Source organism: Dreissena polymorpha, chromosome 2, assembly GCF_020536995.1.
Source record: "Dreissena polymorpha isolate Duluth1 chromosome 2, UMN_Dpol_1.0, whole genome shotgun sequence".
Classification (NCBI taxonomy): Eukaryota; Metazoa; Mollusca; class Bivalvia; order Myida; family Dreissenidae; genus Dreissena; species Dreissena polymorpha.
Window position 1 is genome coordinate 152,271,843 of NC_068356.1, and position 17,478 is coordinate 152,289,320.

The 17,478-nt window shown below is 34.2% G+C and overlaps 2 protein-coding genes across 5 annotated transcripts in view; both read left to right on the forward strand.

Moving 5' to 3' along the window:
• The first annotated feature begins 6,684 nt into the window (after positions 1-6,684).
• Positions 6,685-17,478, forward strand: part of LOC127869465 (uncharacterized) — a 314,131-nt gene continuing 303,337 nt past the window's right edge. For all 4 annotated transcript variants that reach the window (XR_008044574.1, XR_008044575.1, XM_052412073.1 and 1 more), the window contains exons 1-7: positions 6,685-7,685; positions 8,523-8,618; positions 9,207-9,427; positions 10,146-10,323; positions 12,641-12,750; positions 14,394-14,763; positions 15,042-15,143. Coding sequence is in view for 2 of the 4 variants with exons in the window: in XM_052412073.1 (XP_052268033.1) it covers positions 7,256-7,685; positions 8,523-8,618; positions 9,207-9,427; positions 10,146-10,323; positions 12,641-12,750; positions 14,394-14,763; positions 15,042-15,143 (1,507 nt within the window). In the remaining 2 variants the exon portion in view is untranslated. The remainder of the gene's footprint in view (positions 7,686-8,522; positions 8,619-9,206; positions 9,428-10,145; positions 10,324-12,640; positions 12,751-14,393; positions 14,764-15,041; positions 15,144-17,478) is intronic.
• On the forward strand, positions 10,351-12,033 carry LOC127869486 (uncharacterized). Its single transcript, XM_052412114.1, has 2 exons — positions 10,351-11,003; positions 11,100-12,033. The coding sequence occupies exons 1-2, from the start codon at positions 10,726-10,728 to the stop codon at positions 11,206-11,208; spliced, it is 387 nt and encodes a 128-aa protein (XP_052268074.1). The 5' UTR covers positions 10,351-10,725; the 3' UTR covers positions 11,209-12,033.

The window sequence follows — 17,478 nt, forward strand, 5'->3', positions numbered from 1 at the left end:
GGTCCTCTAAGCGATCGCAAGTTTATATTATAAAAAGTTGAGTTCAAACAGTTTGTTTATTGATAACATAAATACAAATGAAGTATGTTACTGCCAGTTTTATTAAATAATGCCAGTCAACGTTATAATTGGACCAAAATTTAAAATTGTTGTAATAAATAGCTATTCAGTAACTCATTGACAAATATTAAAATTATTGTTTAAACACATGTTTTCAGGATATACATAATACTTCTACTGATGAATTGATTTCTCATATGCTTTTAGTAAAATTCAATATTAAAATACTAAGCCATTGGTAAAGCCGTCCCATTGGTTTATGACAGATTTAAGTGTCTGACGGAGAATTAAATAGCATGTCGTATGTGATAACGGCTTCGAACTTGCTTGCCAATTACTCATTCAGACACTTTTGTAAGATTTAGAGTTTTTTTAAACATAAAATGCATAGATTTACATGGCAGCATGTTATATACACAAACTAAATAATAATAACAACCTGCATGTATAAACAAAGGCCATGTCAATCAACATTATACCTTAAGGGTTGCACAACACAGGGTTGGTAATTAAACCCTTATTTCCAATGTGGTCCGTAAGATATAATATTGTATGCCATAGAAGACAACGTCTTATATTACAGTTTATAATAATATCACAATATTTAATAATGAAAGACACGTGACATAATTATTTAAATTACACTTACTTTTGCACAGAACATATTCTGATAAGTTAAAGACTAGAAATAATTAAGAAGTTATCACATTTTAAGTGTTTAAAAGTTAAACATAATTATTTGCCATGCTATAAACTAATCATACAGCAACGAGATAATACGAAATAAATCTATCTATATTAACATTCGTATTAAATAAACAGTAAGAAATATATCTCTGATATGCTGAGGAAGAGAGTTCCAGAGAGTACAACCATTGAAAGCAAATGACTTTTTGCCAGGCCCCTTGACCCTTGGAATGGCATACCTATTGCATGCATGCATGTTAAGATCGGTATTAGGTGAGTCTGACTGTGTTCGTACTCTGAAAAACGTAGTATTCTTATTGTGGATATTACTGGCGGGAGTAAAATTACTCCCAAATATAGCGGTGCCAACTTTGAGCTAATTTTAAAAGCATGACAAAGTGTGCTATGGTTTACTCGACTTCAATTGGCAACGATTTAAGTCTAGTAAAATGTTCTTAACCTATGTGGGACCTAGAATGCAAATTTATAATGAACCTGATAAGTTTATTTTGGGTGACCTGTAATTTGGTTTTCAACATTTGAGTTAAACCAGTGAACCAAACAGAACAACCGAAGTCAAAGTGGAAGTGAAATAACAGAATTGACTCGTTCTTACCTAGGTGCAATCACAGTTTGTTGTAAATTAACCATTCACAGACTTAATTTAGATCACCACTAGGAATCTTTTCAACCGTCTCTATGCTTTTATCCGAAACTTAAACCCTAAAGCTTATCATCAGTTAACAAGAGTAATTTATGCTTAACCCCAGCTGGCATATACTTTACATTTAAAACAATCAGGAAACAAATATGGAGTCCTGGGGGAAATGTTGTCTGACGATGAAAAGGTACCAGAAACACAAACAAGCTGTTTCCAGTCAGGCAATTATGACTGTAACCACTTTATTCACCTCCCAGACCAGAATCACGTAGTTGCATTTAAAGGATGGAGTGATCCACTGTATCAAAAGCCTTCTGTAAGTCTCAAAGAACCATGCCTACAACATAACCTTTATCATTTTTACCTCTAATGAAGTCAGATAAGTGAATAAGACATGTGTCGGTGGAATAACCTTTCCTAAACCCAGACTGATATTTTTACAATAAGACTTGATTTTGAAAAAAAAACCTGTTCAACTTGGACCTTAGGAACACGTTCAAGTATCTTTGAAATTATATTTCAAATAGAGACAGGTCTGTAATTACCAACACAAAGCTTTTCATTCTTCTTATAAAGAGGGACAACTCTTGCAGAATTAAGATCATCGGGAACGACCCATATTATGAGTGACAACTTAATGACATGAGTAAGGGGGGCAGCAATGATACAAGACCAATCCTTTACAAACATAGAAGGTATACCATCCAACCCAGTGTCCTTTTTATACTAAGTTGATTTAAGTATTTCAATACTTCATTCTCAGTCATAAGTGAAAATACTATTAGGATGAACCCCTCTATTACTGTAAAATGAATAAAGAAAACAACTACCATATAACGATACATTTTATGAAAGTTTGTGACAAGAGGTCCCACGAGGGAATCGAACAACGAAACTTTTGACGGGCATGATCCTCAACGCTGTCGGCAATAGTGTCTCTGATTAGGAGGCTTTACAAAGTGGAATGACGAGTAATCCAACCGTTGGTTAAAGACCGACTGTCCTTCTGCCACTGCCCAATAGTTATATTTGAAGGTATGTATAGTAATGACAGAGCTCGTATAAATACCAGCCGAAAATAAATTACACGTAATGGTGGTTGTTTCAACAATAAGTGTTATTATGAATTACTGTAAATCGGTATTTTTTCTATTGACTTTAAAAACTATAATCTAAATCACAATGTAAAGTCGCATTTTGTACAAACATATACTGGTTTCGTCATTTATTTACACAGTTAAAACCGAGAACATCTACATCTGGGTGAATTTTAACCTGCGAATGCAGATTCTACCGATAACTTTGCAATTCAGTGCTTTTGCCAGAGGCTACACACAACTATTTCATTGATCACGCACGTTTCGGTTTGTTATGTGTTGGAATTTCCGTTAAAATTCCCTACCAAGTAAAAATTCCATCTCTATTGCGCATGTATCAATGAACAAAAGACACATTTTTTTTTTAATTTGGTTAGGGTTATACCATATCTGAAGAATAAACATGAGTTACAAAGGTATGTATTCTAGACACAAGTAAATGATATTTTATTTTTAATGTGACCATGTATGCTTTTTATCATAATCGAAAGTATGAAACATGAGGAAATTATTGATGTTCTCTTTTTTAACCATTCTTGCGTAATTGAACCGCAACTACAATTAGAAAAATATGATATGAGAAAAAAGGGAGGAATACTGAAAATAAGGAAGAATATGATGATGACTTACAAGATAATACTCAGGCTAAATAGATGACAAAGGAGTAATATCGGTGTAGGTTCGGGTGGTTTTTATTTGTATAACGATTTGTTTATTTGCTATTCTTTTTCGTCCATGTTGTTAATCTAAATAGATACAAATTTCGTTGTTACGAAGATTGATAGTGATAAAGTATTTCAGTGTAAATTCATACGTTAATGCATTATATATTCATTTATGATATTGCATGAGGTGTAGCATAATTTGTTAATGACGTATGACTGGATTTGGGTATTTTTCCTGGTTTTCTGATGTGAGAGTTTCGCACCCATTTGTTTTCATTGAAAAAAAAACAACTGTCGAAGGAAAATACAAACTGAAATCATAAACACGTAATGATGTGTCCTTGATATAAAAAAGAAACAAATTTCGTCTCACCGCTCAAATATCAAGTTCAAGCTCGACTGATGGCATCCACGCTCGTATAAATGAATATGACATATACATGGTTGAGCATTTAGCTGTTGCATACACAAATGTACTGTATGGTATTTATATACTATGATCATACAGCCTACTATAATGAATGACATTTAGTAAACCATTTGTAAACGAATGCAATTTGGCCTGAAAAATGTAATATTGTTTACTTCCTATGGCTCACCTTAACATTGATATGCAGAATCATATGAGCCTCGTTCTGAGGAACTGGGCATTATGCCTGTGCGTTAAGTGTCATCCTTGATAAGCATGTGCAGTCCGCACAGGCTAATCAGGGACGACACTTTCCGCTTTTCTGCGACATTTTTTGTTTAAATGAAGTGTGTTCTTAGCGAAAATCCAATTTAGGCGGAAAGTGTCGTCCATGATTAGCCTTTGCAAACAGCACAGGCTAATCTGGGACGACTCTTTACTCAAATGCATTATGCCCAGTTTTTATCAGAACGCGATTCATATAGTTTATATAGAGAATAGTTCATTTATGCGAAAATATTTTTTAAAATGTGACAATGATGGATAGGTGATAATCAATTTATAACTTAACAAACAATATGCTTATATGGTACATACAGAGAGCATTTTAAATATTCCACCTTAACTAAGACTTTCAATTAAAATACAGGTTGTATATTGTGTGAGAAAGACATGGACTTTGTGTCTGTGAACAACACTTTACAATTTAACTAGTCTAAACTAAGTAAAATACAATAATAAATAAAATGGTGATAAACAAAGTTTGCCCAAGACTGGTTGTACGCCTTACACGAAACGAACATTAAAACTGTAAACTGATGATAATGATTTTGCTTGTTCCGAGAAAATGATGGTCGTTTACAACCGAATATGCAACTAGATATAGTTTTTTTACATCTTACTGCAGTGTCTATGGATAACTTCGCTGTTCAGTGTTTTTTTTAAAGCGACACACAACTGTTTTATTGGTCATGCGCGTTTTGGAATTTTATACGTGCTGGAGTTTCCAATTAAATTTCTTACCAAGTCAAAATTCATGTATGCGTATTGCACATTAAGACGGTGCATTTGGAATATTCACGATTGTGTTTATTTTAATGAACAAAAGACAAATATGTTATTAATTTGGTTAGGGTTATACCGTACCAGAAGTGAAAACATGAGCTATATTGGTATGTATTATTATATAAAAAAGTAAGAGATTATTTTTTGTTTTATGATGTATGTTATTAATTCTATTTATAAAACACGTGCAAAATATTTATTTACTCGAGTTTGGTTAATTAAAAAGTAAACTAAAAGTAAACTGATGTATTTAATAAAATACAACACTGGTACTAATGAAGTAAGATTAAATTATTTTAGGTACACACAAAAGTATATCTTATCTCTTTCAAAGTGTTATCGAATATTTCCAATTACCAAGCTTAAAAATAACTGAACGCACTAGAAATTATGAGATGAATTCGATAATCATTTTTGTAAATTACTAAAAGTATTATTTAACCACACAAGTACTTTGAAAAAAACAAAACAACAACAACACTTTGAAAAAGAGAATAATAAAAATGAAAAAAAAAGAAAATGCAAGAGAACGGTAATGAGTGAAAAGACACCACTCAGGTTGTATAGATGAAACGGGAGCTATATCGTTAGATGGTCTGGTACGTGTAATCTTATTTAGATTTAGATTTTATAACTGCAATACGGCATTTATATTATCTGTTCTTTCTTTGCATATATCATATTGCAATTGTTTTATGCATTCAAAATCAAAGTTTAATAATAAAAAATACCGAACAAGCAAAGCTTTTCAGACTTTCCAAGTAGTCAATCCTCAATCTTTTGTTTCCATCTTTTATAAAAAATTTAATTAAAAAGTTGTTTCATATAAACCTTAATATTAATAAAGCAAATTTCAAGGTATACATTTATACAAAATGCATAATATATATTAATTTATGATAGTAAATGAGGTGTAACAAGGGAATAACAATAATATTAGCACACACATGTTGTTCACCCCACAGAAGATCAAAATAGATATTCTATAATCTATCCTTATTCAAACAATCGAAAAATATGTTGGTCTCACCGCAGAAATTTCTTATTTAAGCTACGTTTGCATATTCCATAACCATGCTTGAGCATATTATATGTTGTCTTTACTTGCTACAGGTATGGGTAAAATGTAATTCACCATTTCTAAACGAAAGCAATTGGGCCTGAATGAGTTAATATTGATTATTTCATATTACTCACCTACAGATTTTTATTCAAAACAAGATAGATTCAATATTGAATAGTTAAATTGTTCAAACGTACGTTTAAATATGTGAACGGAATGGATAGTTGATAAACAACTCATGTCGTAACAAACAATTTGTCTATATGGTATCTACAAAGATTAATGCACCTACATCTTTGAATTAAAATACGTTTTGAATAATGTGCCAGACAAGGGAAATTGTGAATAAATGAAATAAATTAACTTTTTCACACTTTGTAGATTTTCTTAAAATGCCGTCTTATATATTTATTTATTTACTACACTTATCTATTTGGAATATTATAAAATAATTGTAATAGCAAAATAAATAGTTTATAAAAAACAAGTTTGACAAACGGGAGCATTGCATCTGACACCAATCGATATAAACACCTGCAAATGTCTTCTATAACACTGAGTTGTATGCGTAATAGAACAATTATCTTTTTATTTTGACCAAATTATCGTAGTTTTACGCACAAACTCCGAGACCGTTCGGGGTAATGAACATGAACGAAACAATGCGATATAACAGGAAGATTATTTCAGGTTGATAAACGTAATTGAATATGTTTTAAGAGCCTTTTTAATTAAATATTCTTTCATAAGCGAAATTATTTCTCAAACTGTTCTACTTTAACCCGCGAAATGCATACAACCATATGTCATTGATATTTCATTTGAGTATAAATATTTTAAACCATCTCGTTGCCAAAATATAATTTATCGATTCGTAGTGTTCAATCCTAAAAATACCACATGTGTATAATTAGCAATTTCGAAAATAACCTTGGGGATTTCACTTTTCGTTTCGATTCTATTTATATCACTATTAACTCCGATAAAGCATTTGTCGCATAGTGTGATGTGATTGCCGAATATAAATATTTTTTTATATATTTTGTCTATTACATTTGTGTGTGGAAGGTATTTTGTGGTCGAAGAAAACAGATAAGTTTAATACGTTTAAATATTGTTTTAACGGATAACATCGTTGAAAGATTGAAGAACATACGAATTGCATGTTAAGCAAATGCGAATTGACACCCATGTCTATCATATGTAAATCGAAAGTGGCCCAACGAGTTAAGACAAATATGCTGTAGTTGAGAGTTTAAGAGTTTAAGTCTTGTGATCCAAAAAAATGGACAACAGGAGAAAATACAACGATCGAATCTACCGCGTTTATTTTTGACAATAGTGAGAACGGACACGATATAGAGGCTAAAATATTGAACTTGTGGGGTTAATTCGTTGGAAGATTGCAAATATCATTTGGTATCAATACACGTGCATGTAAAGCAAATGCAAATCGAAACCACGTGTATATCTAATGTAAATCGAAAGTGGGTCAACGAGTTAATTATTTAATTTTTATTTAAGCTGCTTAGTCCAGTGATCTAATTCATGGCGAGTGAAGCAAATGCAACCAAGGGATCGTCAGTGTTTATATTTTACAAAAATGAAGAAGGAAACGATACAGAGGCTGACGAATTGAAATTGTACATTGACAAACATTACACATGTCAAACTTATCATGAAACAAGTTTGCCAGGGACCTCTATTCTTAAATCTATGCACGGGTGCATTCAAAAGACTGACCGAATAATCAACTTTGTTACAGAAAAATCAGATCCAAAAGGATGGTATACTTTTGCAGCTTTAGCTGCATTGGAAAATAATATGTTTGAAAAACACATGCGACTATTGATAGGTTATAAAGGGGTCAGAGAGGACGATGTCGGATTCTTAAAATCTGGATTGCTGTATTTGACACCAACCTTTTTTGACTTGAATACTTGGCAAGGATACGATTGTCTTTTAAAGCGACTGAAATGTAAGAACATGGCCTTTATTTAGTGTTCTTATTTTCACTTAAACCTTAGTTGTAGCAGAAGCAACAGTAATTACAACAGTTGACAAGGAGTTGTTCCGAAGTAGTAAAACGTGTATTGATGTATTAATAGAAATAGTTTCAGCAGTACAAGTTGTAAGAATAGCAGTAGTTATAATAGTAGAAGTAATATTAGTAACAATAATAGTAGAAGTAGTAGAAGTAGTTGAAGTAGTTGTAGTATCAGTAGTAGTAGTAGTAGGAGTAGTAGTAGTAGTAGTAGTTGTAATAGTAGTAGTGGTGGTGGTGGTGGTGGTGGTGGTGGTGGTGGTAGCAGGAGTAGTAGTAGTGGTAGTAGTAGCAGAAGTAGTAACAGTAGTAGTAGTAGTAGTGGTAGTAGTAGTAGTAATAGTAGTAGTAGTAGTAGTAGTAGTAGTAGTAGTAGTAGTAGTAGTAGAAGTAGTAGAAGAAGTAGTAGTAGTAGTAGTAGTAGTAGCAGTAGTAGTAGTAGTAGTAGTAGAAGTAGTAGTAGTAGTAGTAGTAGAAGTAGTAGTAGTAGTAGTAGCAGCAGCAGCAGCAGCAGCAGCAGTAGCAGCAACAGCAGCAGCTGCAGCAGCAACAGCCGCCGCAGCAGCAGCAGCAGCAGTAGTAGCAGCATTAGTAGTAGTAGTTGTTGTTGTTGTAGTGTAAGTAGATGTAGCGGTAGTATTATTTTAAGTTGTATAAATATGAGAACAACCACTTATATAACTTCATTTATTGTTATTATGACTACTACTAACACTGCTATAATAAAAAGTATGATTATCAATATGTATACTAAATTTATTGTATTCGCAGCTCCTATGCGTTTGGGGGATGTACTTCCAGCTGGCAACGTGCACTTCGGATTAGTGTACTCCCACGTGTCTGGTTACATGGGCTATGTTGCTGAAGGTATGTAATATTTGTTTGTATGATTGAAGTACAAAGCATGTTGGAACACAAGCGTGTAAATACAATTGCGATCGCCCTTTTTATCAAAAAAATGTTATAAAGTTACAAGATACATAATACAGTATTGAAAATCTATATCACTATGTTTTTAAATCTTTATTGGTCGTTTTGTAATTAATGTAAATGTTTTCGACTTTGGTGATTGGTTCTATGTCAGAGTCTAAACTGAATGAACAATTCAATCTGCATTCAACACACAATCCATAGGCTCACTTTGCATATTCATTTTTTTACGGACGTCTCTATAACGTATTGATAAGTATTAATCTTTAAACTATCTTTATTTTGCAATTAAAGAAAGCTTGGACGTAGCCATATTCATAAATGCTTGCTTTGTTTTGTGCGTAGTTTGTGTTTCTAATGGTTGGTCAATCGGTCAGAAATATAGGACCTCGAAGCAATAGTTTGATTCCCGTCCTCGTGATGCGATGGGAGTTAATTGTGTTTAAGTTTGTTCGCTAAATCTAACATCATAAGGCAACACTTTAACTGCATTAACCATCTAGTGTGAATGTTTTCATCCTTCAGAGCTGATCAATTACTTCAAGACAAATCAAAGATTGGTCAGGAAATTCCTGCTTATTGTACCAGAAGACTGCAACGTTCCACAGGACCTTGTTACGTCAGATGATGCAGAAGGAGAAATAGTCATTTCCCATGACAAAGGGGATGAACTGGAATTTAACCGAGTTCATGCCGATAAACCAAGAACATACAAGGCGACCGTATATCGAATTAAATGTGGAACTGTAAATATAAGACAGCTTTTAAATATTATATTCACTGCGTTTAAAGTTAAGCTATTGTCTAACTCACAATGCTGTACTAAAAACGTTATTTGGCATTTTACTTCTGTTCTGATCCCTTTATTTTACTTTATTATATGTTTAAAAGTTTTGAAGAACATGCCCATGATTATAAAATTTGCTCATCTGAAATATACGTTGAACATAAATTACGTACCTATAAGAATGCTTGTTAGTTAAAACAAATGAGTATTGGTTAAATTTGTGCAATAACACCGGTGAGTATTCTTGGGGCTTTGTAGCATGGATAACGTTTGTAAAAAGTACAAGGTTAATATCAGAAAAAAGTATTAATATAAATATTGTAAAAATGATTGTTTAAAAATCGCGACGTGCTCGTATTTCATGATGATGAAACGAACTGGGAGTTTCAAGATATAGCATGTGCTATATCAGGAAAATGAAACATGTTAAAGTTATCAGAACACGTTAATATGTAGACAACAATGACCAGTTCTGGCTTGATGAGACAATAAAACTTGCCGACTCTTTAGAGGTATGACATGTACAGAGCATTCAAGGAACAGAACCAAAAAGTATTGTTTTGGAACATTAAACTAACATGCGAGGTCTCAATTAGAAACATTTGAAAAACTAATTTTTGTAGCTTATTTTCAAAAGCTTTATATGGCAGTCACATAACATATGGTATCGTGTTCAGGAGGAGTACCACGTCTGTGCCCAGGTCCCGACCGTTCTTACCGCCATCTCGCATCTTGCAACGAATCATCTGGGGAAAATAGATGTCAAACGTGAACAGCAGCGCTTCTGCCAGTCATACCAACAAGTTCTGGATGCGAAGCGGTGGAATGATGTTGTAGAAATCGTCACTTGCAAAGGTGACGTTTAAAATAGATCAATTACGAATGGAACAACATCATTTAACAGTACAAACAATAAACAAAAGCAGGATTTTACTATAGCGTATTGGGTTTAACAATACACCGAGGGACTTTTAAAACGCTCCAGTTTATGAAAAGATTTTTTCACAATTAAAAAATAAGTTAGATGTTTTTTATTATAAATTATATGTTATCAACAAGTAAAACACTTTAAACCCTCTAAAATCCACAAGGAAAATGAATGTCGCGAAAAGCTGGCTTTACATATGCTATTTACACATCTTTGTACGTACCTCACGATTATATCCACGAAATAAAATCTAATCCTGTTGTATGTGTATGTAATCGACTAGCACACAAGAAAAACACAAAATATAGTATAAAAACGTGTTCGCTAGCATGCCACGCTTACTAGAACATGAGCGTTCAGAGGCTGTTGTTATGCTGAGAGCCGGAACTGGCGTTACCGACGTCGCGCGTCAGTTTAATTGCGCGAGATCCACGGTTAAACGCCTTTGGGAAAGATACAATGTCACTGGAATTGTAAAAGACCGTCCACATTCGGGTCAGCCCAAGATAACAACGCCTAGACAGGACGCCAACCTTCGACGCGTTCACAGCCGTTTCCGCTTCTGTTCTGCCACCCAGAGTGCCAGACTAACAATTGGTATCCGTGGGTAAGTTGTGCACAATATTTTATCATTTTATGATGCGTGTACAATATTTGACAATCCACCGAAGTAAAAGACTGTTTAGTCACTTTTATTTTTCAGGCGACCAATCCATGCCCCAACCGTAAGACGTAGACTGCGTGCCGTTGCATTGCATTGTCGCAGACCTAAACAGGGATACATTTTGACCGATATATACAAAGCTGAGTGATTTGCTTGGGCACGTATACATCATCGGTGGACCCGACGACAATAGGGTACAGTTCTTTTACAGATGAATCTAAGTTCAATGTTCAGAACTGTGATTGGTGTGTTAGAGTGTATCGTTCAATATATGAGAGGTTCAACGACCGATGCATACAGAATCGTGGCTTTGGTGGCAGCATTATTGTGGGCTGGGATTGCCCAATTTCAAAAAACTGATCTTGTCATTCTCCAGGGCAATGACAACGCTAGGCGATACATAGACACCGTATTAACTCCTGTTTGTTGCACCATTAATGCTGCGTACTCTCAGAGGAGGATTTTCCAACAAGACAATGCACCTGCACACTCTGCTCGGCTTACAAGAGCTTTCCTTGCAACGAATAGAATTACTTCGTTAAACAGGCCATCGTTTTCGCCTGACATATCTCCCACTGAGCATGTCTGGGGCGCGTTAGGAAGACGCTTGAGAGCCCATCGTCCAGCCCCTAGAAATGTCAACCAGTTACGTCAAGCCTTAATACGCGAGTGGAATAACATTACCTAACAACAAATTACTAACATTGTGTGGTCGATGAGACGTAGATGCACTTCCTGCATTGTTTTTAATGGAAGTTACACGAGTTATTAATTTTTGTAAAAATGCGAATTTCAATGTTAAGTGTGTTACCTCTAGATTTGTGATATTTCCTTAAGTTGTTATAATTGATCAATAAACATTTCGGAAGTTGCTTGTAACATACCTTTGCTCATTATTGCCAAATATCATACAAATAGAAGAATGTTTTCTTTACCATTTCGTTATTTTTACAACTGGAGCGTTTTTAAAGTATCTCGGTGTATATTTCCAAAATGTTGTTTTTTTTAGTTTATCTATTTAAAAAACATATATTTGATTTAGTTCAAAAGTGTTTAGGTCATAATTAAAAGAATTTACGTTATTTACCGTGTAATACGTTTTGTCTTTTCTCTAATGTTAGTTATTAAATTGGTTTCGCTAGCCAAACATGGCAGGTCATGAGCTGATTATAACGGTTGCCACTACATGTATGTTGAAATTGAATATATTGCTTGATTGAACAAGAACACAGCCAAGTTCGTCTTTATAAATAGTTGTTTTAAGAAGTACTTTAAATATTTTAAAAGAATAGGAACGACACCCAATTCAAAACAAAGTTAAAGATACAACTACTCAGTCGAAACTGAGTATAACATACATTTCGGCAAGTCTATAATCACAGTAAAGCTTTTATCATTATTTTGTTTACTTATGTGAAGCAACTAAGAGGGAACATATAAGGCGATGCAGTATTTATTGTACCGGTGGTCATAGAACAATTTGCAACTCTTAAACCTATTGTTTATTTAAAGGCACCATTCATGAACTATAATGTGATCAGTTACTAAATGCAAATGACGTGTTTGGGTCTGTATTGAAGATGTGGCTGACATTCCGTCTGCACTGTTCAAAAGTGCAAAGTCGCTAGCGAACAATATGACAGAAAATGAACAACCTCATGGAATAAATGAAGCGACAACTAAACTCTCGGTACGTTTAAGAGTTTGTTGTTTTATGTTAATTTGTGCGAAATATAATGCACTTTTGTTATAGCAACTTATTTACTTTTTGAAACTAAAGATATTACTTCTTCTTGGTTAGTTTATTATAAAGTATCGACAATGCTAATGCCAATGCAAAACGTTTGAGATTTCTCGGGATTATTACCCCAAGTCCCACAGGCTAATCAGGGACGACACTTTCCGCCAACACTGGATGTTTGTTCAGGAGAGACCTTTTTAAATGATATATTCCATTAAAGCGGAAATTGTCGTTCCTTATTAGCCAGTGAGATGACACTTTAAGCACATGCATTAAACTCGGTTTCCCCAATGTGCTGCTAAAATAAGCTCTGACCAACGAGTTGCATATATACATAGCCTAAACTCAACGATACCCTACTATTATATGAAAGACATACTTAACAGCCTAGTGGAAAATTTTGTTTGTTTCTGGTTTTGACCAAGATGCTACAGAAACGAAGCAATTATTCTAGTAACCTTATCATTGAATTCTAGCAGAGCATTTATTACTTTTTTTGTTTTCGACATTTTCTTTTAATTAAGAGTTCGAAACTATAAACAACTTAAGAATGCAAGCTCAATGATCTGGATTGTGTTTTATTGCATATAAACATAAATAATGCTAAACAATTTAATATAATAGATGTGTAGTTGTAATATATAGATTGGAAAATGCAAGCGGCCAATGTCGATGATTTTATTTTTATTAGATGTATTCTTCGATCGCAGAGGTCATGTGGAATAATTCAGCAATATTGCGATATAATTCAAAACTTGCATTGGATTTCGGAATGCAATCTTCAGCATATCGAGTTTAAATATAAAAGCAAAATACAAATGCTTTCAGGTTATTCTTATTCCCTCCAATATATAATCCATTTTTTCTTGAAAGAAAAGCAGACTTTGTAGATTCGGTCGATTTAACATAGATGAATATAGACATGTTTAAGAAACAGAACGAAATCCCCCTTTTCCGTGATATATGTATTCAGTTATACTTTCTTATTGATAAAATGTTAAAGAAAAATCTCATTACTACTATGTTATTTTTTTTTTACTGATCTAGTGAAATTTGACCTAGCACCAACACAAAAACCGCTTACTGCAACGAGAGCGGTATTTCTAGTAAATCTCATACGTACCAATTTTACTACTACAACTTATGATTACTGCATTGTGGCAACTTGGTTATATTTATACAAAGACAAATGTTTTTAATCATTGACACAAACGATACACATGGGTTATCAACCGCTTTATGAATACTTGTTAAGTTTGTGTATATTATATTCCTATTTCGTAACATTAAATCAAATTACCGTCAACGTTGCCCTCCGAGGAAATCTCTAAAACATTCCTTAAAACTTATTAAAACGCTTGATAACTTAATTGTTCTGCTTAGGATTTATCAGATTTAGGTACATGTACAGAGATCAATACAATTAGGCGAAATAATTAAACTACATAGATTTTAAACGTAAGCAGCATCAAAGAACATTTATATTTTGTACACAAGGGAAAACTTAAACAACATGTTTGTAAAATGAAATTGTCCAGTGGAAATATGTGTATTGATCCGATGGTAAATATAAAGTTTATTATAATCAACAGACTGTTTACCTGTGCAACTCTTCAACCGATCCCGATGTCCTACACGAGATTCGGAACGAGTTGGATAAACATCATATTCCGCATAAAACAAATCTACCTGGAGCATCTAAACTCTCTGAGGGTGACGATAGAGAAGGCTGGGTAGTGTTTGTAGTGTCGAAGGCTTCATTGGAAAGCAGAGAGGCTTCATTTAATGTTTTGAAATGTCTCACTGCTGATGTCGATGAAGGACGTCTGAGAGTGTTGTTGGTACTGCGTGGTGATCTGGAAATCTCAGATGTGCCCCAATGTTTTCGTTGGGTTACGTATTACAGAGCGAAAGCGGCGGGCGATACATCATACACGAAACGAATTGTACGGACAGTTTCAGGTAATGGTTGTCGCATATGAGTCCATTTCCAATTTAAAGTTTAAAAGTAAGCTCTGGTTAAACTAAATGTACAACGGCTCCATTTCTCTGTATTTCACTGTTTCTACAACATGTATCATGTGTTCAATTAGATCTTTTGTTTCTAGGTAGCTAAGATGTATACTTTGCTATAAAACTGTTTCTGTCAACAAACAAGTGCACACCACGTTTTTGTCGGATGTGTTGAATTTAATATGATATATACTTATGTAATTATTGTCGTTTAATGTCATTTCCAGGATATCCTGTCGATATGGGCAGACAACTCCCCGCAGGAAATGTCGTTCCTGGTTTATGCTGGGCATATTTTATAAACTATCTGATGATCACACTTACCAGCGGTGAGTTTGGTTTAAACACTATTTATTTAGTTAATTGAAAGTACATATAAGCAATACAATACAATATAAACATACATATTATATTTGAAAAATATGCAAGGCAGGTAGAATTGCAGTATTGCTTAACATAAAGGCTGTACAATACAATTGGACAGAATTCATAAGGAAGCTCGAGGCTTACACTATGTCGCTCTTCTGTCAGTTAGAAGCGCTGTTGTAATGGTGTAAACAACCAAACGTATAACAACTATTTAACGACATGTCAAAATTACGAACAATATATTACAGTGATAGGTAATTGCATACCGTTTAGAAATGAAAAAGTAGTATAAGTTATAATATAAAACGAATAACAGAGCAATGCAGATAATAGCTAATAAAATGAGAAGAAAAGGAACAGAAGTGAAAGAGTAGAGTTTCAGAATAAGAGAAGTTGCGGTTAGAAAAAGAAGCAGTTGCGGGAACGGCGCATCTTTGGCAGAATTTGGTTTGTTCCTAAGATAGAGTTGGGCTAGAATCGGATTCTATGACTATCTCGGATAATATACTGAACATGTTTGAATATTAATGAGTTCACTTCATATGATCCGTCTTTAACTCCGAAAAGAAGTAGTTGCAAAGTTATGGGTTGGAAACTGGACAGATTGTTAAAAAGGATAAGTCTTTTTTCTGTAATAAATTGGGCATTTGAAGAAAAAGTGATATGTATCTTCAATCGCACCGCATTGACAATATGGACTTTGTACAATGTTGTTTGCATACAAATGTTCATTAAAACTGCTACAGTGCATTCGTAAACGCGCATGTAGAAAATCAGACGTCCGTTCCCCATCGTAGTAATGTTGGGGAATTATTTGCTTATCTTTACTAAGATTTGCTTTGAAAATAGAGAGAGAAGGAGCCGTTCTTACCGATTCCGGTAAATTGTTCCATAAGTTTATAGTTGATGGTAGGAAAGATCGTGTAAAAAGTTGTGATTTGCATTGAATACTGCGAATATTGTTAGAGTTACGAAGAGAATAAGCCAATCTTTCTTCCACGCTAGAGGGGATAAGTGTGCACAAGTATGGGGGTGATAGTGAATTATACATTTTATAGAAGTGGGTAAGTTTTTGTTTTGTTCTCCTATTTTTTAATGGTTCGAGAGCAGTTTCATTTTATAGGTTTTGCAAAGATGCCAAACGTGTTCCCCGCCCATTTTCCTTGCTGCCTCTTGTTGAATCTTCTGAAGTTCAATTTCATCTTGTGTATTAATGTTATCCCAGACTATATCAGCGTTTTCAAGAATTGGTATAATAAATGTTATGTATATCGATATAAGGGACTTTCTATCGAGCGTAAACTTCAACGTTCGCATTAGATTGAATCTTTGCCATGCTTTCTGCTTGATAGATTCAATATGGTCATGCCAGGAACATGTATCAGAAAAAGTTAAGCCTGCTGCTTGTGAGACGAAACCTCAGTGATTTGGCAGTCGTTGAAAAATTAGGGGGATGGATTTGGCGGTTGATTTTCTAGATATAACTCAGGATTCCGTTTTGGATGGATTAAAGGTAACCAATCACTACTTATCAGACCAAGAATGAATTTTTGCAAGATCAGAGTTAAGATGATTAGCCGCATCAACAGGGTTGTCGACGATGATATATAGTGTGGTGTCGTCTGAAAATAGGCGAATTGAACAGTGAATATCTCGTACAATGTCATTTATATTTATAAGCAAGAGGAGTGGCCCTAATATAGACCCTTGAGGGACACCAGCGTTTATGGGTAATGGGTCAGATTGGCAGCCAATGATCACAACACACTGGGTCCTTTCATGTAGGTAGTCTTTTAACCAAGATAGAAGATTGCTCGAGATACCACTAAGTCGGAGCTTGTGTATAAGTCCTTCATGCCATACTTTGTCGAAGGCCTTAGAAATGTCGCAAAAAACGGCTCGAACCTCTTTACCTTCGTCAAGAGCTTTACAAAAGGAGTGATAAACAGAGACTAATTGGTTGACAGTGGAATCATTTGGAATGAAGCCTGATTGAAATGGGGTTATTAATTCAATAGCCCTTAAATGGTTAAAAATATATTTGTGGAGAATTCTCTCTCGAAATTTACTTAAAACACTTTATAGGGAGATCGGTCTATAATTGTCAACATCCTGAGGATCAGACTTTTTGGGAAGTGCACAAACAATTGCTTCTTACCAGCTCCGTGAGACCCTACCATTACTAATAGAAAAAATAAAAAGATTTTGTAGTGGACCTGCAATCTCAGATGCAATTTGCTTTTGGACTTGACTAATTATTTGGTCTGGGCCTGATGCCTTTCCCGTTTTCAAAAC

Bases quoted from the DNA above. Each gene is read 5' to 3' on its own strand.
- LOC127869486 (XM_052412114.1), top strand. From the start codon at position 10,726: ATGCCACGCTTACTAGAACATGAGCGTTCAGAGGCTGTTGTTATGCTG. The intron at 11,004-11,099 runs GTAAGTTGTGCA...TTTATTTTTCAG, and splicing joins CTAACAATTGGTATCCGTGG to GCGACCAATCCATGCCCCAA.